The following is a 26,818-nucleotide window of genomic DNA, read 5'->3' as shown; positions in this document are numbered from 1 at the left end:
CATTAGCTAACATGCACAAAAATAGATTATATTGATGCAAATGGTGCCAACAGCCTGGAAAACGAACCATCTGAAAATCAGAGGAATCGTGATGTTGAATATTTATTAAGAAAATTACAAACTGTACTATATATAAAAAGGGATGTAGAACATACGCAGTCTACAAATGAATCATGTAATAATTACATTTCAACATCCCTGAGAAAACGAGTTACATTTGTGCTGGTTTCTTGCATTTCTCCCATGCCACCTTAAAAGGGGCTATTCTTTATGCATTCATCTGAGATCTCTTCCTCCTCCTGACCGAATCAGCGTCTCAGGTAATTTCCCCCAGCATTATTGACCGATGTGTCTGCTGCAGACCAGTGGAAATGATTGGAAGAACGCAGGCAGAACAAAACACCACCTGCTCATCCTCATTCAAAGGCAAGTCACTGAGTCCAAGGCTCTTGTTTAACTCTTCAGTTTAGGCTGGAGCCCGCGGTCTAGATCCTTTCAGCTGTGAAGACATTCATTTTCAAGACAAAATATTTATATTTCCTCTGATAAAACATTTTCAGCATGCAAATTAATAATAATTATAGGAATAGTTCACTCAAAATGTAAATGCTTTATTCTGTTCTTTAGAATATGCTGAAGTCACTGCATGAAAAAGTCATTTATTTTATGTTCCACAGAGGAAAAAGTAATAAAAGGCAAAAAAAATGATATATACTTACAATGTGCTTTGCCCAAGGGTAGCATAAATTTTTTTTGTCTCTGAGATTTTTTCCGCTTTCAACTCTGAAATGACGGAGGACAGCGAAGTCACTTTTCTCTTTAACCTTCTAATCGTGGCGTTCTTCAATTTAATTTTTTTCCTGCAGGCCTCAATCTTGCCCAGGACCAAGTTCAAACTGTGCTTCAGCTTCTTTGCAGACTCGTTCTCTCGCATTTCTGCCGTCGTTTCGGTGCCATCTAAGGAGCTACAAGCTGTGTTTGAAGACCAAGAACGGTAGCAGTGATCATGTCTAACTGCAATGACGCATATTTCAGTGGGGTAAATCACTGGCGTCACACTGGTCTCAGCCATGTCCTGATCCGAAGCATCTTCCTCATCTCCCACAAACTCATCTAAAATCACCTCCTCTTCCACAAACCTTCTCTTGGAATCCCTTTTGAGACTGTATGTGTGAAATTCATGATTTTCATAATTTTCCACATTCCTTCGCCTTCTGTATAATTTGGTGCACCATGCCATCTTAAATGAGTCGGGGAAGAGAAATTTGGTGGGGACAGCCGTTTTCTTAAGGCACACTTGACCTTTATTGTTCTTGAAGAAACAGCTGTCTTCAAAGTGGTGGGAACATATGCGAGAAGATGGAGATGGCTTGAAATGGTCACGTCTGATGTTCACCATCCACCGCTGCAGCCGATCTTTGTCACCTAATGGGAAACTGTAAAATAGATGGATTAGAGAATGGGAGAGATAGTCAAATATGATTTTAAAAGAATATGAGCTCACGTATAGTCTTTTGTTCAATAGGAGCAGATAAAAGGCGTATCATAAAAGTAGTTTTCTTGGAATAAAAAAATTACTTTTTGTATTACAACAGAAAAGGGATTGGAACTGGAAATGGGATTCATTTTTGATGAACTATTATTTTACCATCAAAACACTTTTTATAAGATTTTAAGAACCTACTGAAATAATATTTCTCTTATTAACTATTTTGCATATGAGAGTTATTAAATGGGATTCTTTTATTAAAAAAATAATCAACATACACAAAATATTAACGTCTATTATTCATTACTAGACATATAAAGTGCACGCGACTGATCTAAAGACAAACACAGTTTTGACAATGTGACTGGACGGTTAAATTAGACTAAATAAATTAAATAACCAACCGACCGATGAAAACTTATACTGGACCCTGGTGAGGAACGATTAGTACAATTCAAAGCTGCACACGACATGTTTAAATGTCAAGCAACACTAGCGACACATCATGACAACGACACAACTTCTGTTTTTCCTTCAGCGGCGGCGCGCAAACGTAAGCAGCGCGTTACTGCCACCTACTGTTAGTATATATGCTGAATATACAATGCAATATACAATAATACAATACAAATACAGTATAGTCTATGGATATGTCATCACCTCAACTTTAAATCTTTTTATGTTGGTGGGGTGGAATATATAACCTCGACATTTTTTTCTGACAGATTCTGTGAGATTCAGAGTCATATAAGAGCGATATTTACTACATGATGTTGCTGTACGTTTTGGATGGTTAAAACAAAAAGGCTGTTCGTGCATTTAATATTATTTGCATTTTATTTATATTATTATAATTGATGTGAAAATTTTCGAATATATTTATTAGTTATATATGCATATTAGATATATTTTTATACTTTGTTTTGTTACGTTTTTTATTTATTATAATATTATATATTATTTTTTTTATGTATATTGTTTGCATAATGTAAATCATATTGTCACTGTAGACTAAATGAACAGGTTCATATGGTTCATGAAAGACAAACAAGTCTGACTCACTGTGTCATGTGACACTCGGTCACGTGATGGACCAATAAACTCAAACTCGGCTGAGAACAGCGGTATATCCTCTTCACAATCACAGCGCCCAGTTTTACGGTGATTTCCCCACTGGCCTGGTGAAAATACGTTACGGTAAGCTCTTTATACTTATGACATCTTGTTTTTTAATAAATCAAGTCTTTGTTTAGGGTTTATTCCGGCCGAGCCCACGCGCTTCCGTTGGAAACAAAAAGAAACAACGTTACATTGCTACAGCAGTTTAGATTGAAGCGTTTTTAATGACTGATTTAGTGCGTCTCAAAGACCGGTTTTAAACCTATACTAACTGGTTAACTGATACAAATTGAAACTTTGGTGGATATACATTTGATAGTTTTAATAAATTAAAAATAAATATGGTCAATTAGTGTAGCAGTTTTTGTTAACCGATGCCGCGAAGTGATTAAAAAGTGATGCATTTATTAAAGGGATAGTTCACCCAAAAATGGGTTCATGTTGTTCCAAACCTGAACATGTTGTTTGCTGAACACAATACAGGTAACTAAACAGTTGTTGGAAAAAACAAGTACTATGGAAGTCAATGGGGTCCATCAACTGTTTAGTTAACTTACCTGTATTCTTCATAATATCTTTTGTGTTCAGCAAAACAACTTGTTTGTTTGGAACAACTTGAGAGTTAGTAAATGATGACAGAATTGAATTTTTGGGTGAACTATCCCTTTAAGACAGTGCTCATATAATGTGATCAATGGTCTGAGATGAGATTATCTGATAAAAAATTATAAAACAACATAGGATAAGATAAACAAGTTTGCAAACACTTTGTTCTCGGTGTCTTTGAAATCTGCAGTCGAGTAAGTATCAGAGTAATATACTCATGTATCCTTCAATTGTCAAATTGATAATATGTGAAATGCAGTTTTTATATGGGTCATACACCACAATGATTATAAACATTACAACTAAATTACTAAGGAATTGATCTCTTTAGTTAGATCTCTCTAACTACTTGATTTAGTTATGCATTTTTATGTTTTGTGTTACAGCGCAAGAAAGTTGTTCATGGGTTTGCGTCTGAACATTTGAAGAGCATTAGTTTTGGGGGTCAGCACAATCATACACACAATGGTGAGTATTTTGTTGTAGTTTTCGTAATATTTTTTATATTGTGATTTAAAGCTCTATCATCACTGCTGCTATAAATAAAAGATGAAACCAAACTGAGCTTTTTCCATTTTAAAACAGTATAGTCTTTTTTAAAATAAGTCTAAAGTCTGCTGATGCGATTTTACATCAACCGGACATGACCTGGTAATGTCATGAGACTGGCAGCAGTGTGTTTATCACTGTTGTGACACATTGTGAAATGTCTTTAAGAACCTCTTTTTCAAATTATGTAATGTTTGTCAGTCAACTTACTTAAGACACTCAGACATCTTTCATAATAAATATAGTGTCATAATAAAAACTGTTTTACTGTAAACACAGAATCAAATAATGTTCAGTTCATGGCCATTTCCTGTCTTTCAGGTGCGTGTGAGTGTCGTAGCGTTACTATGTGTGTGTCTGAACGTGTGTGTCGCTCTGATTTGTCCTGATGGAGGGATGTGTGAAGATGGAAACACCTGCTGTCAAACACCATCTGGAGGATATGGCTGCTGTCCGCTTCCCAACGTAAGAGAGGCTTTTAGTCAAATGTGTTTTTGGGAGTTACTCTTTGGGGATTACAAAGTTTGGGGTTGGTAGGATTTTCTTTTTTTTTTATGTAAATGAAGTTTCTTATGCTCAACAAGACTGCATTTATTTTATCATAAATACAGTAAAAACAATAATATTGTTAAATGTTTAAAATATTTATTGTTTGATTTTAATACATAAAATTAAGTCCTGTAATGGCAAAGCTGGATTTTCAGCAGCCCACCTTCTAACGTACCCAACTGTTCAAAAGATTTGTTAATGTTTATGACAAAAGTCTCTTATGTTCATCAAAGTTGCATTTGAGTAAAAACTATTTAAAATGTAAAATAACAGATTTCTATTGTAATATATTTTAAAATGTAATTTATTCCTGTGATCAAAGCTGAATTTTCAGCATCATTACTCCAGTCTTCAGTGTCACATGATCCTTCAGAAATCATTCTAATACCGGTATGCTGATTTTCTGCTCAAAAAACATTTCTGATTATTATCAATGATGTAAACAGTTATGCTGCTTCATCTTTTGTGGAAACTGATACTTTTTCTTTTCAGGATACTTTGATGACTAGAAAGTTCAAATTCTTTTTTTTTTTATATAATTTTTTTGTAACATTATAAATGTCTTAATGCATCATTGCTAAATAAAAGTATGTTTTTTTTAAAGCAAAAATATGACTGAAACCAAACTTTTGAACAGAATAATTTACACTACTGGTAAAGTGACTTTCTTTTCATTCTTTTAGTGTTGAAGACATTGTTAATGATTTACTTTGTTCCCTTGTTTAATGTGTGCTTTATTAAAAGGAAATTTCAGCCAAAAAAAGAACATTGTGTCATCATGTTCTCACCCATATGTTATTGCATTCTTGTGACTTTCTTTCTCAATACAAACGTTACTTTAAAACTTCTCTTTTGTGTTCCGCAGTCGATATAATTTTATTTCTTTAACTATTACAACACCAGTTAACAATAAATACACATTCATTTCAAATGACTCTTGTTTGTTTGTATGTGTGTTTACAGGCAGAGTGCTGCTCCGATCACTTGCATTGCTGTTACCAGGGCACTCTGTGTGACTTGGAACACTCTAAGTGTGTGAATAAGACGCACGTTTTAAACTGGGTGGAAAGAGTCGCCATAAAGCAGGTAATGCACACACCTGCACACACAGCCACAAATTCAGATAAGCCTTGAGTAAATACTCAGCATTGAAATGGATCTCTCTTTTTTTTATTTCTAGAAAGCAGTAGTTTGTCCAGATGGGGTGTCTGAGTGTCCAGATGACACCACTTGCTGCCAGATGCCTGATGGGGGCTGGGGCTGCTGTCCTATGAAAAATGTATAGCACCTGTTTGAACATATTTCTATTCTGGAATGCGGTTACATGTATATGGTAATGTTTACATTTGTCTTTCTTTCCCCATGTGTGTGTTTAGGCCGTGTGCTGTGAAGATAAGCAACACTGCTGTCCTGAGGGAACCAAATGTGACCTCGAGCATTCAATGTGTGTGTCGGCCACCTATGGCTATGGACCCTCCCCCTTCTTGAGGAAATTCGCTGCTTCTCGTAGGAAACCATCAGAGAAAAAAGCAGGTATGCTGAATTTTCATGGTTTTATGGTATGCTGAATTTTCAGCATCATTACTCGAGTCTTCAGTGTCACGTGATCCTTCAGAAATCATTCTAATATGCTGATTTTCTGCTTAAGACACATTTATTATTATTATAGTTTTTGCTGCTTATGCTATTGCATGCTTGTGGAAACCATGATACAAATTTTCAGGATTATTTGAAGATAGAAAGTTAAAAAAGAACAGCATTTTTTTAAAACTTTTGTAACATTATAAATGTCTTTACTGTGACTTTAGAAGAATTAATGCATCATTGCTAATTTACTTAATTCTTAATAAAAAAAATAAATAAATCATACTGACCCCAAACTTTTGAACGTTAGTTTATATATTAGTCACTGTTTTAATTGCATATGACGTGACAAAATCCTTGCCGGTATGACAGTGGATTTATTTATTTTTTATAAAAATGAAAATCTGGGAATGCTTTGGATAGTGCTTCTCAAATACGTTTTCATATTTACAATATCAACAAAACATTAAGTATTGCTTTTCTGCTGTCAGCAATGTGTGTTTTGAGAACAAATAGCTTTCATTATTTATTAATGCACATTGTTGATGACAAATAGCTTTCATGGTTTTGCTTTCATTATTGTACTGTAATTTAACATTCTTATTGCACATTTTATGTCTTGTTCAATGGGGCATAAAAAGGTATAAAAGTTGCTTTAAGGAGTCAGTAGAATATCCTTAAGTTTGCTTGTCATTTTCACTCCTGTATATGAGTCTTTTTATATTGTATTATTGCAGTTGATCCGCCTGCAGACTTCAGTGATCTCAGAGATGGTAAGACTAACTCTGACACCTGCAGTTTTTTTATTTATATATATATACAAGCACTATTTTATGTATTATTTATTTCTATTCATAATTCATCGAGTGTCTGTTGGAAATGACACCTCAGGCTTCTGTGTGTGTTTATGTGGGCAGTGATCTGTCCAGATCAGATGTCCACATGTCCAGAGGATACGACGTGCTGTGAAACAGGGACCGGCAGCTACGGATGCTGCCCGATGCCAGAGGTGCTTCATGTTTGTCCTAATGTATAATTGAATGTATTTTATGGTTACCCTGTGGTTTGCATGCATTTTACTCAACGTAAGCTTGAATTAACAAATATAAATGTGTTTTACCGTAGGCTGTGTGTTGTTCTGATCATTTGCACTGCTGCCCAGAGGGCACAACATGTGACCTTGAACATAGTATGTGTTTGTCAGCCAATGGCGTCACAGAAATGGCCACTAAGATCCCAGCTGTCACTGCCCTGAAGCCTAGAGGTGAAATCCATTAATTTTACCTTTGTGCAATTAAAAGTTATTCAGTTTGTGTTTGTGGCTGAACCTCATTGCTCAAACCATTCTGGATTGTGAGTGTGGTAAAATGTAAAATTTTGCTTACTTGGATCAATATAGAATATGCATCAATCCATCTATTTATCGCTCTTTCTGTCTTCAGAGAAAGTAGTTCCCTGTAATGAAACCGTAGCGTGCGCTAGCGGAACCACCTGCTGTAAAACAGAAGAAAGCACCTGGGCCTGCTGTCCTTTACCAAAGGTATTCGGCCCTGCAGAAAGTTGGAGTGTGGAAACATTGCAGTGTGATAATGGCATAGTAGTATCTTTTTAAAACCCAGCCCATAACAAAAGTTCCTGAGATCAAAATTGTATTGCTTCAAAATATTGCAACAAATCGTTTCAAGTAATGCAAAGCCAGTCTATGATGTCTTCGTGTCTTCTGACCTCCAGGCAGTGTGTTGTGAGGACCATGCCCACTGCTGTCCAAAAGACACGGTGTGTAACCTCGCTGCGGGCACCTGTGACGACCCTGCTGACCTTTCAGCGTCTGTACCCTGGGTGACAAAGGGGCCTACCTTTACAATAGCTCCATCCAATGAGAAATGTGACGAGACCTCTTCTTGTCCGGATGATTCCACCTGCTGCAAACTCCCATCTGGAAAATGGGGGTGCTGCCCAATGCCAAAAGTACTTTTCTCTTTTTCTCATTTTAAAATCTGAAGATTATGTATGTGTTTGTGTGTATATAAATATACATGTGTGTGTGTGTGTGTATGTATAACACTATAAAATAATTGGAACTAAAATCAATTAAAATATAAAATATAATTATATTATATTATTATATATTATAATACACATATATTATATAAAATGCATTTATATTTTATTTATTTTAAAATAAATATAATGTAAAAATATAAGTTCAATTAAAATAATAGATTATAAATAAAATGACAAATAAATCTAAATTAAAAGGAAAATAAATAAAAATGCATATATATATATATTTATTTATTTATTATTTCTTTCTTTATTTCTTTATTTATTTATTTCTTTATTCATTTTACATTTATTTATTTACCTAAACTTCTAGGCAGTGTGTTGTGAGGACCATCTCCACTGTTGTCCCCACGATACTGTGTGTAATCTGGCCGCCAGCAGTTGTGACAGTGCCAACGATCAGGGTCTCCGTTTTTCTGTGCCTTTGGTGAAGAAGATCGATGCAGTGACCCTGCCATCGAAAAACCAAAACTGTGACGAGACATCGCTGTGTCCAACAGGGTCGACCTGCTGTAGACTAACCTCAGGGGCATGGGCCTGCTGTCCTATGCCACAGGTGAACACACATTTAGCAACAAGGGTTTAGGCCTAAAGCTCTAAAGCACAGGTGTGCACACATGCTTGCACTTATAATGGCATTTAATGCTGTCTAGGTAGGCGGCTTACTATGTTATGTTAATTATGACAGCATTGCATGCATCCTTTACAGAGAATGCAGTTCCATAATGCATTATGAATAAATGTACATATTTCATGTGTGCACTGAATATAAAGTATAGTATATATTAAAAATATTTTTTTATAAAATTAATAGCATAACATGCCAATTAATTTAAATATAATGCATATAACATATTTATTTGTAATAAATTTCACAGATTTAAACGTTAAATTGAAAGAAATATGTATGTGCTATTTGTTTTTATACTCATTTGAGTATTCTTACACCAAACTCTATTGGAATCAATTATGAGTTGTATTAAATTTCTGCCAATATGGATAATATTGTAATATATTAATATGTAATATATATATTTAATATTGTAGGCCATGTGCTGTGCCGATCAGGAGCACTGCTGTCCACAGGGCTACAAGTGTGACTTGGCTCAAAAAACCTGTGTACGTCCTGGCCTTCCCAGCATGCCCTGGTTCAGTAAGGAGTCTGCACTGAGCGTGAGCCAGCAGTCTGATGATAATACTCCAGAACCGGCAGATCCAGTGGACAGACACATGTGTGACGCTCACACCAGCTGTCCAAGAGACGACACCTGCTGCTTTATGGGCAATCTCGGCAAGTGGGGCTGCTGTCCACTGCCTAAGGTTAGATACGCTTTATTAATCCATTCACTATTTAATACAATGTAAATGCCACATGTGAGAAAGCTCAGCAACATATAGATAATTCACACAAATAGTACACATAAATTACAGTAAAGTATGTTCAGATAGCTTAAAATGTATATTATTTTAATATATGCAATAAATACATGCACATACATCTATACTATGGCAGATTATTGATGAAATAGAAGGATATGTGTGTCGTTTTGGGTCGGTGTGGTCATTGTTCTCATATACACACTATATAAATAGACGCTAGAATATATATTTATTTTAGTTATTTAAAAAATGTTTATTTAGTCATTTATTTTTTTATTTCATTTTAGTTATTTTATAGTTATTAGTAATTTTGATTTATTTTTCATTGTTTATTTATTCATTTGTTTTTGTTTATTTAATTTCTACACATTTATTTTATATCTATATAATTTATATATAGTTGTTAATTTATTTTTTAGTTTTATTTTAAATTTTAGTCATTAGTTATTTGTATTATTTATTTAATTTGTTTGTTTTATTTTAGTTATTTAATTTCTTTAATAGTTATTAGTTATTTTGTGTATTTATTTTACTTACTTTGATTTAAAATGCTAAATAAAATGTCTAATTTCAAGATAACTGCTGACAAACATGCAACATAATGAAGCATACTGCCATTAGAATTTTTTCATTGTTGCCTATTTTGTTCTGTTTATCGTACAAACCAATTGCATTCTGTATATATTGTACTCCATTATGAATGTAGTGCAGGAATTCATTCTCACACTATATCGTCTCCTCTTTTTAAGGCGGTGTGCTGTAAGGATGGAGATCACTGTTGCCCTAGCGGCTACACGTGTAATGAGAAGAAAACGTCCTGCATTAAAGCCCAGCATGAGATCCCCTGGTACACAAAACAAGAGGCCAGGGTCACAAAGGGGTCAGAGGTGTTGCTTGGACACGAAGATGTGAAGTGTGATTCAACGACAAGCTGTGCGTCTGGTTCTACCTGTTGTAAATTACCCACAGGGCAGTGGGGATGTTGTCCTCTTGTCAAGGTAAGTCTTTTTGGCCGGGTTTAGACCTAGTATTAAGATGCGTTTTGCTCGATCCGATCACAAGTGGACGACTCTAATGCCTGGTTCAGATTACACAACTTTTTTTGTCTGTTACGATAGTCACTGTGTCAGATTACATGATTTTGACTCCTAAAATCTTGTCGTGTTGTGGACAAGAAACATGTCAGACTACAAGTTGCTTTCCGACCAGTCATCACGTGCCGTCTCACACACACATTCACTCGCGCACACATACACATGCATTCACTCACTCGCTCACTCACTCGCGCACACACTCACTCACTCACTCTTGACGGAACCGTCGTGGAGGGCCGAATTTTTTTTTTAAACATGCTAGTCTTATTATCGTGATGTCGTGAAGCATCGCAGACGCGACGTAGGTTGTCGCCCACTATGACACACTATACGAGATGAAACTATCGAATCTTGCTTCCCGACGCCCGTTGTCGTTTACGAATTACGGATCGTGCCAAAATCGGGCTAAAATCATGTAATCTGAACCAGGCATAAATACAGGTGTAAACGGACTAAAACATTTAGAAATTTACCACTTTACACCACTTCCAGAGGTAGTCGAAAACGAATTAGACCGAATTGCTTTCGTAATGTAAACGCTCATGCAAAAGAACTGTGTTTGACAAGCACAATGTTCTCTCATCATTCCTGATTTCTAACACACACACTCACAGCGTTCTGTCTCGTTCATATGTAAATTGCGTGAGCTTATTTCATCCATTAGATCGAAAGATCTGAAAAAACACATACATTTATCCGCCCATAGACCCTCCCCTTAACGAAATCAGCGCAGAAGTGGTTAAAAGTGGACAAAATAGACTGATTAAACACAGGTGTAAACTGCAATGTGTCTCCCTCGTCTACTTGTGATCCGATCGACAAAAGCGCATCTTAATACCAGGTGTAAACGGTCTTTCTAGTATCCCTGCATATATCATGCAAAAGTTACAGGGTGAATTATATAGTATTGTATATTGTATTGTGTATTGTATAGTATTTACTAATTGTATTGATTATCTTGTTCTGTTCAGCACTTTGGTCAACCATGGGTTGTTTTTAAATGTGCTCTATAAATAAATAATGAATGAATGAATGAATGAATTAGCTTTACATGTTTAACTGACTTTATGGACTAAAACGGCTTTATTCTATTAGTTATACGTGTGTTTTTGAAACCTTTAGCAGAGTTTATTTTTACATTTACAATGCTGTAAGTGTTCTGAGGATGTTTTTCCATCTGACTTTGAATTTAGTTTGAGTACCCCGAGCACCACAGGGTTTGTTTTCATGTGTTTTGCATTCATTTGATGTTCTTTATGCAGGTGTGTTTGTGTGCTCTTCACTGATATGCTGTATTGTCTCTCTGCAGGCTGTGTGCTGTGAGGACCATGAGCACTGCTGCCCACAGGGCTACACCTGCAACCTCGAATTTGGAACCTGCGTTAAAGCTTCCAACGTGCGCAGTGTTCCTCTGACACGATTAGAAACACCCACCGACGCACATTTAGAAGAGGTGTTGTGTGACGATTCAACGCGCTGCTCAAAGACACAGACCTGCTGTAGACTATCAGACTCCACATGGGCTTGCTGTCCATATAAAGAGGTACGAAGTCCAATGATTGTTTTTCTTTGATGTCTGATATTATTAGTAAGCATCACTATCACTGTTACTTTAATATATTTTTGTTCATTTTGTGTACTGAAATAAATGTTTATCAATTAACTTTTTTTTTCTTTTTTTTTTTTACTGAAATTTCATTTATTGTTTTGTTAATTTTGCTTTTATTTGTTTATTTTGTTTGACATTTATTTGTTGTTTATTTATACTTTATTTATTTGGTTATTAATTATTTTATTTAAATTTTTTTTATTTTTTTTATTTATGTAATTATTTATTGTCTTTCCCGAATTTTATTTTTGTATTTATTTATTGATTAAAAATATATTTTTTATTGCTTACTGCAATTTGTTTATTTCTTTTAATTATTTTTTGCCTTTACTAAAACAAATTACTGTAAATAATTTATATATATATATATATATATATATATATCTATATCGTTTTTTTATAATAGTATATATATATATATATATATATATATATATATATATATATATATATATATATATATATATATATATATATATATATATATATATATATATATATATATATATAAAAACTCAAATGTATACTGGAATAAAATTTGGAAACGCAAATAAATTACATAAATAAAATAAATGAACAATTTTCAGTAAACACAATAAACAATAATAACCAAATTAAGAAATACAATTATTTAATTATGTATTGTTTACCGAAATTGATGTTTATTATTTATTTTTATTGGTTAAATTTTTATAATTTTTTTTTTTGTTATTTATATTGTGGGGGTGGTTGAGGAGAGATTCCCTCAACTCTATCTCAATATATACGATATATATTACTAGTTTTTTTTTTGCATGTATTTGTTTTTTTATTATTTGTTTTGTTTGTTTGAAATGTATTTGTTTTTATTCATATTTTATTAATTTGGTTATTTCTTTTTATTTATTGTGTTTACTGAAATTTGCATGCATGCGTAAAGTGAAATCAGTACTACTGATAGCTATCTTCACTAAAGTATGCAAACATTTGACAAGACGTTTCTCTCTCTTTTTGTAGGCAGTGTGCTGTAAAGACATGAAGCACTGTTGCCCTATGGGATTCAAATGTGACTCGGAAGTGCAAAGTTGCACTAAACCATCCACAGCCACATGGTGGGATAATTATCTAAGTGAAAAAAACATAAACTGACACTGGATAACACACACACACACACACACACACACACACACACACACACACACACGTACTCACACATGTTGCATAAAGCATTGCTTTCTAAGATGCCCTCTTTAGACAAGGGACTATGCATCATGGTTTGTCTTTAATATTTAGTTTTTACCAGAATAAAAACATACCCAGCCTTATGCTTTAGCAGGATACACAGAGCCTTTTTAGTCTTTGATTTAAATCAATTTGTTAAGGGAAACTGACAACAAAACCAATGCACATTTTCAATGTTATTATTTCACTCTCAAGCCTCAAGTTCTACATGTTTCCCGGTTCCTTAAGAGTGGCTATAGAAGTGGTTTTACAGGACGTTAGAAATAATTAGTGGCATATAAGCCAAGTAAATAACTGACGTCAATTGTGTGCTTTGTTTGAGGGTGTTGATTTTATGCAATTTAAATAGTATTGCTGATTACCACACAATCTAAGAACAGATATGACCGTGAAGTGACAGATTACTCAGTTACTGAGAATCTAAACTGAATGTATCGGCAGTGAACTAAACCTAAACCAGTCCAGTACATCAACCACAAAATAGATCTGTCATTTTAATCTGTAAAATTTTATTGTAAGAATTGTAACTGCAATTGGGCCGTGAAAAGAATGAATGTCGCCAAGCATTTAACCCTATATTTTACTTAGAGGATGTTACATGCTAGGGTTTACTCAACTTTGTCAAGGAGAATTATCAGCTTTTTCCATTGTAGGTTTAATTTGAAATGGTCCAAGTTGTCCGTGTACATTTTTGAAAGTTTCACAAATGCTTGAAATTGTTTATTCAAATGCAAGTGTCATTCTCAACATTCACTATAGCTAATTGTGAGATGTTTGTCTTTTTTTTTATTTTATCTTATTTTAAAATTTACAGAAGGGTCAAATCAATTTGCTTACTGATTAACTGTGATACAATGAGGTTGATTTTGTTTTTTGAGATTGTTCTTCTTTCTTTTTTTTCCGTTATTTGTTGAAGTGGATTTGATTTTTGGTTAATTATACCAGAAAAAAAAACACTGAAATTAAATACTTTTAAAATAGATTGCACGTTGACTCATTCATGTCTCATCAGACTTGTTTTGATAAACTCTGTCTTGTTTCCATGGTGCATGTTGGCAGATCCATCTGATTGAATTTTTACCGGTATTGGAATAACTATGTAAATGCCTTTAACCAATCAGAGAGGCTGACACCGTTATTCCAAATAGCTGTTGCTTGATGGACTCATGTTTCACAGCTTGCGTTCTGCGTGTGTTTGGGGTCTCACTCAGACCGGCTAAAACACTGTTGCCATTCAACTGAAGCCATACAAGAGCTGAAAACAACATTCATTGGCCAAGTGTGTTTGACGAAGGAAGAAAACAAGAAAGTTTGCAGATTTCCAGAACCCTGTCCTGGCTGATTCTTCTGGTATGTTGACTTTTTTTTGTGTGTGTCACAGCTAGAGAACTTACACAACACAAGACCGGAACAACTTTAGTATACTGGTGTAAGCTGAATTTAAGCAAGTGAGTTTGTAAAAATAGATCACCGCTAAATCAAAATGCATGTGCTGGACCATTCAAAAGTTTGGAGAAATATTATGAATTATTAGTATTATTACGATTCAAAATAACTGTTTTCTATTGTAATATATTGTAAAATGTAATGTATTCCTGTGATGCAAAGCTGAATTTCCAGCAGCATTACTCCAGCCTTCAGTGTCACATGATCCTTCAGAAATCATTCTAATATGCTGATATGACAAAAAACATTTCTGATTGTTGAAAACAGTTGTGCTGCTTAATATATTTTTTATGCATTTTTTTCAGGATTCTTTGATTAATAGAAAGTTTAAATGTAAATCTTTTTAGTGTGTTCTTGCTGAATAAGTCTGAAAATAATCATAACTCAACCCAAACTTTTAAAAAGTAGTGTCTCTTGTTATTTTTGTATAACACTCCTGGTTATGTGTGTCAATTATGGAGCTGATAGGTGTGAATGCCATGTACGTAATGAAGGCATTCTGCGCATGTGTGATTATGTTGAGGAATCGAATGAGCTAAATCAGTGGATGAAAGTTTGACTATGCATCAAACACTAAGTGGAAATAAAGAATTCAAAGGAGATGGTAAAGAGACTGACATAAATTGCAAGAATGTTGGAATGTTGATAAATGATCAGGTGTGAGAAAGTGTGAAAGGGAGAGACTGGGACAGCTGAAGGGAAGCGAGACTTCAAACGTGCCAAAATGTCAATGCTATTAATACACCTCAGCAACTGCTCTCCAATGAACACTCGCTCTGAGAGAGTGTTTGGATATCAGGAAGTGTGAAGAAAGTGATGGTAAAAACTGCCCCAGGGCAGTTATCTTCCTCATCTTCCTTTATTTATTTATTTTTATTTTATTTTTTTTAGTTGAGGCGACAGAGGAATGGCCATACCGAGCATGTCTCGCTCCAGCAGGCTTACAGAAGTGCTTTATCTGGATGAAGGGACCTCGACGTCAGGCACAGAGTGTGGAGAGGAGTCTGATCTTCAGCCAAGAGCCTTAAAGGAGCCCCAGACAGTGTGTGTTGAAGACACTAGAATATCAAACTTCATGCCGAAGGGTGAGAGAGGACAGTCACTCTAAAGGTTAATGGGTTCAAGAGCGGATGTCAACCATTTTTTAGAAGGAACAGGAGCTTATATTCTTAGAAATAAACTTTCTTCCAAGAACCATCTAGTAGGCTAGTGTTGTAATACTCGAGTGGCAGTCATTTTTGAAGATTTTTGTCACGGTTTCGACCGCAATTGTAGTCGTCTCATTCTCAGACTGAGAGTACATTTCCACAGACAAGGTTGTCAAAACGATCCACCTTCACCATTCCCCCTCAAGTTTAATAATTTAAACTTTTAAATTAGCCTATTATTTTCAGTGTTATTTTAGTATAATACATGTACTATTTTAGTATGTAATAATATTTTGAATTAACTTTTATTTTTATATTTTTAGTGTTCATTTTATTTTAAGTTGAATTAATTTTGTCATGTACTTTTGTCATTTTTATTCGTTTTTAGTTCTTGAAACTAATTCTATTTCGCTTGAATTTATTTTTATTCCCATTTTAGTTGTATTCATTTTAGTACTTAAACTTAAAGGGATAGTTCACCCAAAAATGAAAATTCTGTCATCGTTTACTCACCCTCAAGTTGTTCCAAACCTGTGTGAGTTTCTTTGTTCTGCTGAACACAAAGGAAGATATTTGGAAGAATGTTTGTAACCAAACAGATCTCGGTCCCCATTGACTACCATAGTATATATTTTTCCTACTATGGAAGTCAATGGGGACCGAGATCTGTTGATTACAAACATTCTTCCAAATATCTTCCTTTGTGTTCAGCAGAACAAAGAAACTCATACAGGTTTGGAACAACTTGAGGGTGAGTAAATGATGACAGAATTTTCATTTTTGGGTGAACTATCCCTTTAAAGTTGTCGAAAACTAAATTTCATAATTTCATTTAAGTTTTTCTTCTAATATTTTATTTTGGCTTAATTTTAGTTAACGAGAATGATTTAGTTTTTGTTTTTATGAGATGGTTCACTTTAGAGGTTGATTTGGATGTGAAGTTGTTGTTCATCACATATGTTTTAAGTGATGTTTACATGTATTTACAGGCGAGGAATATCAAACGTCTGGCTTTACAAGTACAGAAGACAACAATATCCAGTCGTGCATCAGCAACAGGTTTGCACAATGTGACTTCCAATTAAATTACAGGTTTATGGTTCCATTTATTGATTTAACTGGGATGTTTTCTGTGGTCATTCAAAGGTCAGATGACTCAAGTGAGAGAGAGGAGAAAGCTACATCCCGCTGCTTCAGGAAACATCACAGGAAACACAGAACAGAGATTGAAGACATGAAGAAAAGAAGGGAAACATGTAGAAAAGAGAGAATGAGAAGAAATGCTCCTGTCAATTCTAACCACAAGAGCTTCTCAACACCGGAGCGTTTATCCCAAACTCGGCAGATCTCTCAAACTCCAGGTTTCCATGTGTGGGAATGTCCTCAGGATGTAGGTGTTTCCCGTTTACGTCTTCACAAGATGGAAGTTGACTCACCTTCTATCATTGAGTCTCGCAGCTCGATATCTGGCGGTGTGGAACCAAACTTCGACTCTGAGTTTGAGTATATTTACGCTGAGAGCATCAAGGGATGCGACTCTTCTTGTTACACTACTCCAGTTGACTGTAATACTCCCAATACCCTTGTCAAAACTGATATATGTAAAGAACAAGACCCTGCATCTGTCTGGAACGGCTTTGACAAAGAATCTGAAGACTCGGATTGTGATTTGTACGTCTCGAGTAACGTGCCTGGTTGCAGTATAGAAGCTACAGCAGGTTCTGGATATTCTTGCTATACTTCCAGGTTGAAAGCTGATCGTTTTGGGTCTTTCATAGATGATTTTGACTTTAATTCGACTTGTATTTACACAGACTGGGATAGGAGAGCCGACAGCACAGAAACCGACCACCGTTACAGTCTAATCGAGGTGGAGTGGGGTTCAGCTTCATCTAGATCGAGCTACGGCTCTGAGAGTTCACGCTACACCACAGACTGTAACACAGACGTACAAACAAGCAGCTCAGATTCAGACAGCTGTGGTTTAGAGGGTCTTGGTGACATAAGATTCCCAGACGGATGCCCTGAAGTGTTTTTGCCAGGTTGTTTTGATGCTCTAGGTGCTTTTAAAGACATCTGCAGAGACACGGAGAGCAATTCAGAGTCTTCCATTTCAAGGTTTTGCTCTAAACTGGAAACGGGTGAACTGTGGGGTGCTGTGACTCAAACGGACCGTTGGCATTTCTCTGAATTTTTCGGTAAAATGGTTAAAGAAGTAACACAGGAGAAAGAGACAGAGAAAGTGAATGTAAACGAGGGGTTTCTGTTCCACCCTAAGCAGGTGTGTGACTAAAGACATTAACGCAGCTTGACAATAGACTTGATACAAATGTGAATATTTATACTCTATATGCACAAAAAGTGGGCAAAATAATAAGGTATTTCCTGATATTAGATATTTAATTGTCCATTCTCATTTAGGGATTTGCCATATAAAACTCACTTAAAGTTAATCTTTAATTGATATGTTTTTTATTTATTTTATTTAGACAAAGCAAAAAAAATAATAATTCCTGATATTTTTTATATATTTCAAACTATACAAGAAATATATTGTAGTGCTGTCAAATCAATTTATCGCAGTTAATCGCATCTAACATAAAAGTTTGTGTTTATATAATGTGTGTGTGTACACACACACACACACACACACACACACACACACATATATATATATGTATATATATATATATATATATATAAACAAACTTATGTTAGATGCGAGTAATTGCGATAAATTGATTTAAGTATATATATATATACACACACACGTGTGTGTATATATATAAAAAATTTACAGACAAATTTACTTGTCTATATATATTCATATATATATATATATATATATATATAATACACGAATTATTCATATATATATATATACACATTCTTTGACCATTTTTAGCAATTTCAAAACAATACAATTCTGATAATTTTGGTCAATAAGATTTATTCATACATTTCATTATTCGTATTTTTCAGCAGCAACTCATAGAGTACAGTTATATGACATACAGTCATACAGTTATTTACAGCAGTTTTCATGATGCTCATTATTTCTTAGTTCCTCCAGGTGAAAAACTCAGAATATCGAGAGGGTCGTGAATACTCACTTCTCCGCCACATTCAGAACGGGTCTTATGGAGACGTCTTCAGCATTCGGGACAAACAGACAGGATTTACATGTGCCGCCAAGAGGGTAAATATCCATTTCTGCCTCATATACTAAAATACACTCTTAAAGGTTACTTTAGGCATTGGTTAAGAATAATTAGCATTGATGGCTCCATGAAGAACCTTAAACATCCATAGAACCTTTGTATTCCACAAAAGGTTCTTTAGAATTTGCCACTGTTCTTCAAACTAAGAAAAAATGGTTCTTTTATAGAACTGTTCGCTTGAAAGATCTTTGGGGAACAAAAGATGGTTTTTCTATGGCCCCTTTGGAACCTTTATTTTTAAGAGTTTAAGCCTAAATATCTCTGAATATTCTTGATTGCATGCTCTATTTTTGGACCAAGTTGTTTTTTAATTGTATGAACCATTTCCTGTGACTCTCTGTGATTTAATTTCCTTACTGATCCAATGCATTGCTCTCTTGTGAAGATTCCCCTTTGTAGTTTTAGGTGGGAGGAAGTAGAAACATGGAGCAGGATGGAGTCTCCTCGTGTCCTCCAGCTGTATGGAGCCGTGAGAGAAGGACCCAATGTGATTCTCTTCATGGACCTGAAAAGAGGTGAGCACTTTAACCAGTGAGAGCCTCTAAAAAGCAAGTCAAGTCATATATGAGCCAATCAATTCTCTCTCTAGGTTCTTTAGCTCAGCTTCTGAGAGTGAGGGGTCGTCTGTCTGAAGAACTGGCTCTGTATTATCATGCTCAGGTTCTCCAGGCTCTCGAACACCTGCACAGCAGACGCGTCGTACACCTTGATGTGAAAGGTTTGTGGCACGGTCATGGTTATGGATTTTCAGTAAAAAAAAAAAAATCACAGATTGGTGCACTGATATCATTCATGTGTGTAGTTGACAACGTGTTGCTGTCTGAGGATGGCAGACGGTGTTTTCTGTGTGATTTCGGGCTCTCTGAGACACTCAATCAGGGCGGATACAGCATCAAAACCTTCAGAGGTGACTACACACACACCAGCATGCATCCATGCCTACTGATAAAGATTAATAGATATAGTGTGTGTGGTGTGTGCAGGAAACATTCTGCGTGGCACCGAGTCTCATATGCCTCCAGAGGTGGCGAGGGGCGACCCTCGCTCTGCTAAAGCTGACGTCTGGAGCAGCTGCTGTATGTTACTGCACATGCTCAGTGGACATCAGCCCTGGACACGATACTATCCGCATCCACTCTATCTGAAGGTGAAGTGAGCATGCAGTCTGTGTGTGTGTTGCCTAAAAAAGCAAGTCACCTAATTAGACAATACCAGTCAAAAGTAACACACCTCCTTATTCTTAATTATGACCATTTTCTACATTTTAGAATAATAGTAAAATCACCAAAACAAAAAAATAACATATGTACTTATTATTTACATACATATTATTTATTAACATATAAATATGCATTATTTATATATGTACACAAACGCATAAACCTAATTTCACACATTTAAACATAAGATTTGGATCAAAATATGTTTAAGATTAAAAACGCACAAATATTTATTCTGCTGAATATATATTCAACTAAAATTCTGTCCAAATTTGTGTATATATTGTTTCAGATGTTTTTATATTATATTATATATTTTAAAATATGTTTGCAAAAATATATTTTGGCACGAAAACAAATTTCAATTTGAAAAAGCTGCAATGTTTACAACATTTATGTGAAATACATTTCGGCCAAAAATATATATTTGAAATTTTAATGTATTTAATAAAAATAAAAATATGATATTTATTGATTATTGATTAATTATTGACTATTGATTGGATTCATAACATGAACGTTTTATTATCAGTGCATCCACAGTTTTAACCAAATTTCAAATTCACACATTTAAGCATAAGATTTAGATCGAGATATGTTTAAGATTGTGATCAACATAAATTCAGTCAAAACTCAAATTGACTAGTGCAATATATACACGAGTAATGTCTGTGTGTTTTCTTGACTTGGTGTTTTGACATGCTGTCTGTGTAACTATGTTGACATGTGCTATGGTTATCAGATCGTCAGTGAGCCCCCTCCTTTATGTGAGATTCCACCTGACTGTGACCCCCTGACCTGTGATGTCATCAGAGGGGGACTGGTTAAGGAGCCGGGAGAGAGACACTCAGCATCCCAACTGCTGCACAAAACTGTTAAAGCACTCAGAACAGGTTCAAAATGTTTTATGGTGATGAAATATGTATAATATAAATATGTCATGTCAACCCACTACCGTGCACTACTGTTAAAAATGTTGGGGTTGGTAAGATTTTTTATAAAATAAGTTTCTTCTGCTCAACAAGGCTGAATTTATTTGATCAAAAATACAATAATAACAGTAATACTGTGAAATATTATTTCAATTTTAAAAAACGGCATTCTAGCGGCATCTAGTGGTGAGGTTACGAATCGCAACCATCAAAAGTCACGGTCGCCGACAGAAGTCGTCATCTGAGACAGCAGAGAGTAGCCAGTTACGGTTTCTTTACGAAGATAAATTAAGAAATGATGTTTACTTTATTATTCAGTAAAACAATGTTATTGCGAATATTATTGTTACTGTTCATCATTGTGTCAGTGTTTTATTCGCTGACTTTAGCTAGCTTTTTGCATGAAGAACAACATAGTGACAAAACGCGTTTGTCCGTTTAGGGCCACTGTAGAAACATGTCGGCACAAAATGGCACATTTCAATGTAAGGGGACCCGCGGTGTATGTAGATAGAAATGGCTCATTCTAAGGTAATAAAAACATAACGGTTCATTAAGTAAAGTCTTTATACACCACTGAAAACATAGTTATTTATACTATATTTCATTTCTGTCTTCAGATCCTCCTAAATATTACACAATGCACCTTAAAATGTAACTTATTCCTATGATCAAAGATGAATTTTCAGCATCATTACTTGTCTTCAGTGTCACATGATCCTTCAGAAATGCTGATTTGCTACTCAAGAAACATTTATTATCAATCTTGAAAACAGTTGTGCTGCTTAATATTTTTGAGTAAACTGGGATGCATTTTTTCAGGATTCTTTGATTAAATCGAAAGTTCAAAAGAACAGCATTTATTTGATATAGAAATCGTTTGTCACTTTTGATCAATTGAATGTGTCCTTGCTGAATAAAAGTATTAATTTTTAAAAATATTACCATCTTACCAACACCAAAATTAGAGAACAGTCGTACATTAAGCCCTTTATTTTCTGCACATTTAGTATGTGGGATCTCTGGGCCTGGAGCATCATCCGAACAACATTCAGCCCCTCCGTTCGAAGACTGTCTGAATGTCAGCTTGCATGAGTCTTCTGTCCCATCCATCCCGAAAACTCCTGAATCTACCATGACAACAAGGCCTCCTAGCTTCCCAGAAGACCTCTCAGCACCCACAATCCACTGGGTGAGCACATGGAGACAGACGGCACCAAACGAGGATGATTCTGACTCGGAGGAAAGCCAGTGGGATGAGGATGCAGAAATGAACAAACTAACAAGAGACAAGACGAGAAGCTGGATGGACAGATACTGGGGGGAGGAGGAACAAAACTATTCAGACGATGACAGAGAACTTGAGTCTGATGAAGAGATTTGTGATAAAGATGCATCACAGATCAACGAAAATCTGACAGAGAATCAAACAGATCTTGAAGAAAGCAAAACTGATAATTTCGTGGAAAAGAGAGTTGTAATTGGAGGATGTGGAGAATATGACAGAAGTCTTTTAGAGGAATCAGAGAGCTGGGATGGAGAGATCCGAAGCTTTGTGGATGATGAAGAGGTGGAGAGTGATTTGGAGAGTCTTCGAGAGCTGGGAAGCGATTGCGCACAAGAGTGGGAACCGTTTCTACAGCTCCAGACACTTTATCGCCCGAAAGAAGCTCAACTGCTTAGCGAAGACAGCTACTCTGAGTCTGAAGAAGAGTCGGTCATGCTGAGGAAGAGTGGTGAGTGCTGGTTGTGTGTGAGCTTGATTTGATTTCATTGTTTCCAGTTTGTATATACTTTTATAGAGTCAATTCTGTTCTATTATAAAACTTTTGTTTCAGTTGTTCGCCTTTTAAAGGGACAGTTCACACAAAAATGACATTTCTGTCATCATTTACTCACCCTCATGTTGATCCAAACCTGTATGAGTTACTTATTTGGAACAAAAAAGAGGTTAAAAGCTTATTTTCTTTGCTGTACAGTGAAAGTGAATATGAACAGGGGCTGTCAAGCTCCAAAAATGATAAGTAGTAGGCCTAGTGCAAATGACTTTTGCACTATATTTTAAAGGCCCATTCACACCAAGGTCAATAACTGTAATGATAAAGATGTAGTTTTAAAAATCTTTCTATTTCTGATGTGTAATTTTTCAAGTTCAGGCAGATAATCTTTCTCTCAAAATCGTTCAGTACTGTTTATGCATCAGTATATCAAGCCAGTGACTAAAATATCACCTTCACATCGTTTCTCTTGATAGGATGAACATAATCTTATTTAAACTGTGATTAAAATATATACAGAAAGCGATCAAAGAACAATCCCTTTCCAATCGCCCAAGCTGTCAATCACACAGCGCGAGTTTATCTGGACACTTGCCAAAACTCGTTATGAAATCAATGACGCTGTTACGCTGCACAACGAAGCTCTTACTGTACTTACCTCATGTTTGCATTGGTGAAAGCATTAGTGAGAGTGCAGAAACTGCATTGCAATGATAAAATCTTCATTCACGTGATCAACAGACTGTCATCAATGCTCATCACTGCAACCTTTTATGTGATGGGAATTAGAGCGGTTACAGCCGCGGACTCCGCGGATAAACCGCGGATTGGGCGGATGACGTGACGAAAAATAATATTTTAATTAAATTCGGGCGGGTGGCGGGCGGTTGAACCAATCAAATGAAAAATATATGTATACACAAATCAACGGATGGCGGGCGGGTGCGGTTTTGAAAATTGGTCAAAAACGTTGGTGCGGCTGGATGGCGGACGGATGATGATTTTTGTGATGCGGTTGCGGATGAAATAATAGCCCATCCGCGCATCTCTAATGGGAATAGATCTAAATACTTAAAAAAAATCTCAAGATTCGTTAATCCCGATAGCTGTAATAGTAAAAACGTATAATAGCTGTAATAGTAAAAGTTTTCGAGAGAGTTCCACATGTAATGCTAGCTATTTCATATGCAAGCATGTCAGCCAATCACAGCAGTGGGCGTTTACACTGAAGTCTCACAGCAGACACGCCCCTTCAAACAGAGCGTTCAAATCAGAGGCTAAAATCAGGCTAGGAAATATGCCTTTTATTTCTCAATTATTTCAGTTTTTGATCTTAAAAACATACTAACATTATAAAGGCACCGCAGGAAACATTCTAAAATATTAAAATAATCCATGTCATGGGACCTTTAAGTGTCTTTCCTTTAAAAGCTTCTGTTCTCCATAAAACACATAATTCTAAAGTTGGTCACATTTACCATTGTTCTGCAAAATATCGCAGGCAAAATCCAGTCATTCCAATAGGATTCTGTGGCATCAAAGTTTCCCCTCCTCATGTTCAAGTTGGTCATGTGAATTCGCCGTGCTTACCAACCAAAAGCTGCTTGGTTTGAAAGTGACTTCTGTGTTTTTTGCATTGCTATGCCATTGACAATGGACAATGGACCTGTTTTTGCTGATGTGTCCACACCTGAACAGTAACCTTTACCCCTAAGATCTGAGGTCACTGATTGGTGGAAAGGAATTTTGATCTGTGAACATATCCTACTTGCATAAATAACATTAAATCATCTAAGTAACTCATTATTGTGCCATATCGGATAGATAAGTTCATGGATCAACATCCTTGATCTACATAAACTCTTAAATATAAAAGTTATTTATTGGCATCTATGGTTCCATAAAGAACCTTTAACATTCATGGAACTTTTTAATTGAACAAAAGGTTATTTATAGAGGAAAAAGGTTCTTTAGATTATTAAAATGTAAAGAAAATAATGGTTCTTTTAAGAACTGTTCACTGAAAGGTTCTTTTAAGCAAACTAAAATTATTATTTTATGGCATCACTGAAAACTCCCTTTTGGAAACTTTATTCTTACTGTTCAACATTTCCATCTACACTGTAAAAATACACTATTACAGTATTTTTTCTTTAAAGTTGTAATTTAAACAAAATTATTGGAGTTTGTTTTACAAGAAAATACTGTTTCTCCAGGTCATGCAATTTGTTTCTTGCCGTTTCTTTGTTATTATTAGTGAAAATTGATATTTTTTTCAGTATACTGTACCTATATGATGATAAGGAAAAGAGTAGGTTTGGGGTTAGTTCCTTGAATAGGTTCTTCATTTTCATCTGATTCCCAAGATTTTGCTTGTGTTTTACATACACCTTTGGAGCGTATCTTTGCCTCAAACACACTGCAACAACATATGTAGCACAAATGTTCTGATTCAAAGTGAATCTCAAGCACTTTCTATGCAATGTTGATGAGTTCTCTTTTGTTCTCCACAGAACAAAAAAGCCCAAGTTTACCTGATTCTCATGGACTGCAACCTCTCACCTGCACCAGCCGCTGTGACTCTGAGCAAGATCTTAGTGAGGAGGTAAACATTGCAGACATAATAATAATGTGTTTAATGATTGTTATTGTGCCAGAACATCAAATGAACCCCATGTTCTTGCTTTAAAGGACTCTGATGATTTTAGCTCAGGGGTTTTCTCCTCCTGCAGCACTGCAGATGATCAAAGCTTCAATGTGGATTGGTCAGTGTCAACTGATCAGACGCCTTCTTGCTACTTTGAAGGTAAGATTCATCAGTGTAGGTGCATTTTATGTATGTCATTTTAGTGTGTATTGATTTGTGCGTGTGCAGGTCTTGGTGTTGATATATGGGTGGAAGACGTAAGCGGAGAAAGTTTAAAGATCAGAGAGAGGCCACAGGTTAAAATCGGACACATTGCTGTGGGTATCAGTGAACAGGTGAGATTTATGTGTAATGTATGCATTTAAGATTCCATCACAAGTTGTCTTTTGTAATATTTATCATGTTTTTATGAGCATTTTGTTCTTTGTTAATTGAGCATTAATCTGCGTTTATGTCTGTGTCACAGATATCTTTGAGGACCTTCAGTTTGGCCACCCTGGATGGGCGGCTGGTGTCTCAGGACACAGAAGTGTGTGTATCGGGCATGTGGCTGCAGTGTGTCCCTGCTCCTGATGGCAGTCCCAGCTGGGATTGGAGGGTCAGAGATGGAAAATTAGAGATGCAAGAATATGATGAACATTCAGACACCTGCTCAACATTGGCACTCTAGCAAAAGTGACCACTACAAACAAACAGAACTGGAGTTGTATATACATCTCATTCTTTTCATTTGTAGCATTATGATGCTGACTTTATTTGTCACTCATGCATTTGTGTATTAACTTGTGTTGGATTGAATTCAATCCTAGTGTGTCAAATGATTCAATTATTTTGGCGCAACTGTACAGGTACATTGTAAATTTGTTGTATTTATAGTTGTTGTTATGAAGACAACACTGTTTAACTCTGTTATAGACAATATTAAAATATACACACCGTTTAAGAAAATACTCAATGCTTTTATAAAAAAATACATATATTGTTATGAAAACAAACGCTATTGCAGTGCTATGCAATGTTAACTAAGGCGTGTACTCTCACTACAATAGATCGGAAGTTCTTACTTCCTCATTTCCCAAATCCAACCGGATCTGTCGGTCTTTCTGATTGGAGCTCACTTCTAGAAGGCGGGATTCTGCATTGTTCTCCTTATCTGATTGGA

The 26,818-nt window shown here is 35.5% G+C and overlaps 3 protein-coding genes across 4 annotated transcripts; 2 read left to right on the top strand and 1 right to left on the bottom strand.

Moving 5' to 3' along the window:
- Positions 1-89: 89 nt before the first annotated feature.
- On the bottom strand, positions 90-2,036 carry LOC311283674 (uncharacterized protein). The gene is made up of 3 exons (XM_084398231.1): positions 1,898-2,036; positions 720-1,436; positions 90-499 (listed from the first exon to the last, which is right to left on the bottom strand). Exons 1-3 carry the CDS (start codon positions 1,960-1,962, stop codon positions 496-498), a joined length of 786 nt encoding a protein of 261 aa, XP_084254357.1. The 5' UTR covers positions 1,963-2,036; the 3' UTR covers positions 90-495.
- Positions 2,037-2,554: 518 nt separating this feature from the next.
- Positions 2,555-14,246, top strand: grnb (granulin b). Its single transcript, XM_084399575.1, has 16 exons — positions 2,555-2,686; positions 3,601-3,682; positions 4,085-4,228; positions 5,276-5,398; positions 5,493-5,591; positions 5,689-5,845; positions 6,634-6,669; positions 6,814-6,905; positions 7,022-7,160; positions 7,339-7,436; positions 7,628-7,864; positions 8,274-8,516; positions 9,008-9,280; positions 10,090-10,338; positions 11,744-11,977; positions 13,040-14,246. The coding sequence occupies exons 2-16, from the start codon at positions 3,680-3,682 to the stop codon at positions 13,169-13,171; spliced, it is 2,259 nt and encodes a 752-aa protein (XP_084255701.1). The 5' UTR covers positions 2,555-2,686; positions 3,601-3,679; the 3' UTR covers positions 13,172-14,246.
- Positions 14,247-14,451: 205 nt separating this feature from the next.
- On the top strand, positions 14,452-26,816 carry map3k14b (mitogen-activated protein kinase kinase kinase 14b). 2 transcript variants are annotated; one of them, XM_084399572.1, is made up of 16 exons: positions 14,470-14,614; positions 15,602-15,795; positions 16,848-16,917; positions 17,005-18,139; positions 18,923-19,057; positions 19,465-19,594; positions 19,669-19,797; positions 19,882-19,986; positions 20,063-20,226; positions 21,042-21,192; positions 22,242-22,967; positions 25,523-25,614; positions 25,701-25,815; positions 25,885-25,991; positions 26,123-26,362; positions 26,706-26,816. In XM_084399572.1, exons 2-15 carry the CDS (start codon positions 15,618-15,620, stop codon positions 26,324-26,326), a joined length of 3,441 nt encoding a protein of 1,146 aa, XP_084255698.1. In that variant the 5' UTR covers positions 14,470-14,614; positions 15,602-15,617; the 3' UTR covers positions 26,327-26,362; positions 26,706-26,816. The 2 variants fall into 2 exon arrangements, with proteins under 2 accessions (XP_084255697.1, XP_084255698.1); XM_084399571.1 differs by lacking the exon at positions 26,706-26,816 and having other exon boundaries at positions 14,452-14,614; positions 26,123-26,597.
- Positions 26,817-26,818: the final 2 nt, after the last annotated feature.

This window comes from Rutilus rutilus, assembly GCF_951802725.1.
Source record: "Rutilus rutilus genome assembly, chromosome: 24".
Lineage (NCBI taxonomy): Eukaryota > Metazoa > Chordata > Actinopteri > Cypriniformes > Leuciscidae > Rutilus > Rutilus rutilus.
The sequence above is the reverse complement of the archived record's forward strand: the minus strand, read 5'-3'. Positions and strand labels throughout refer to the sequence as shown.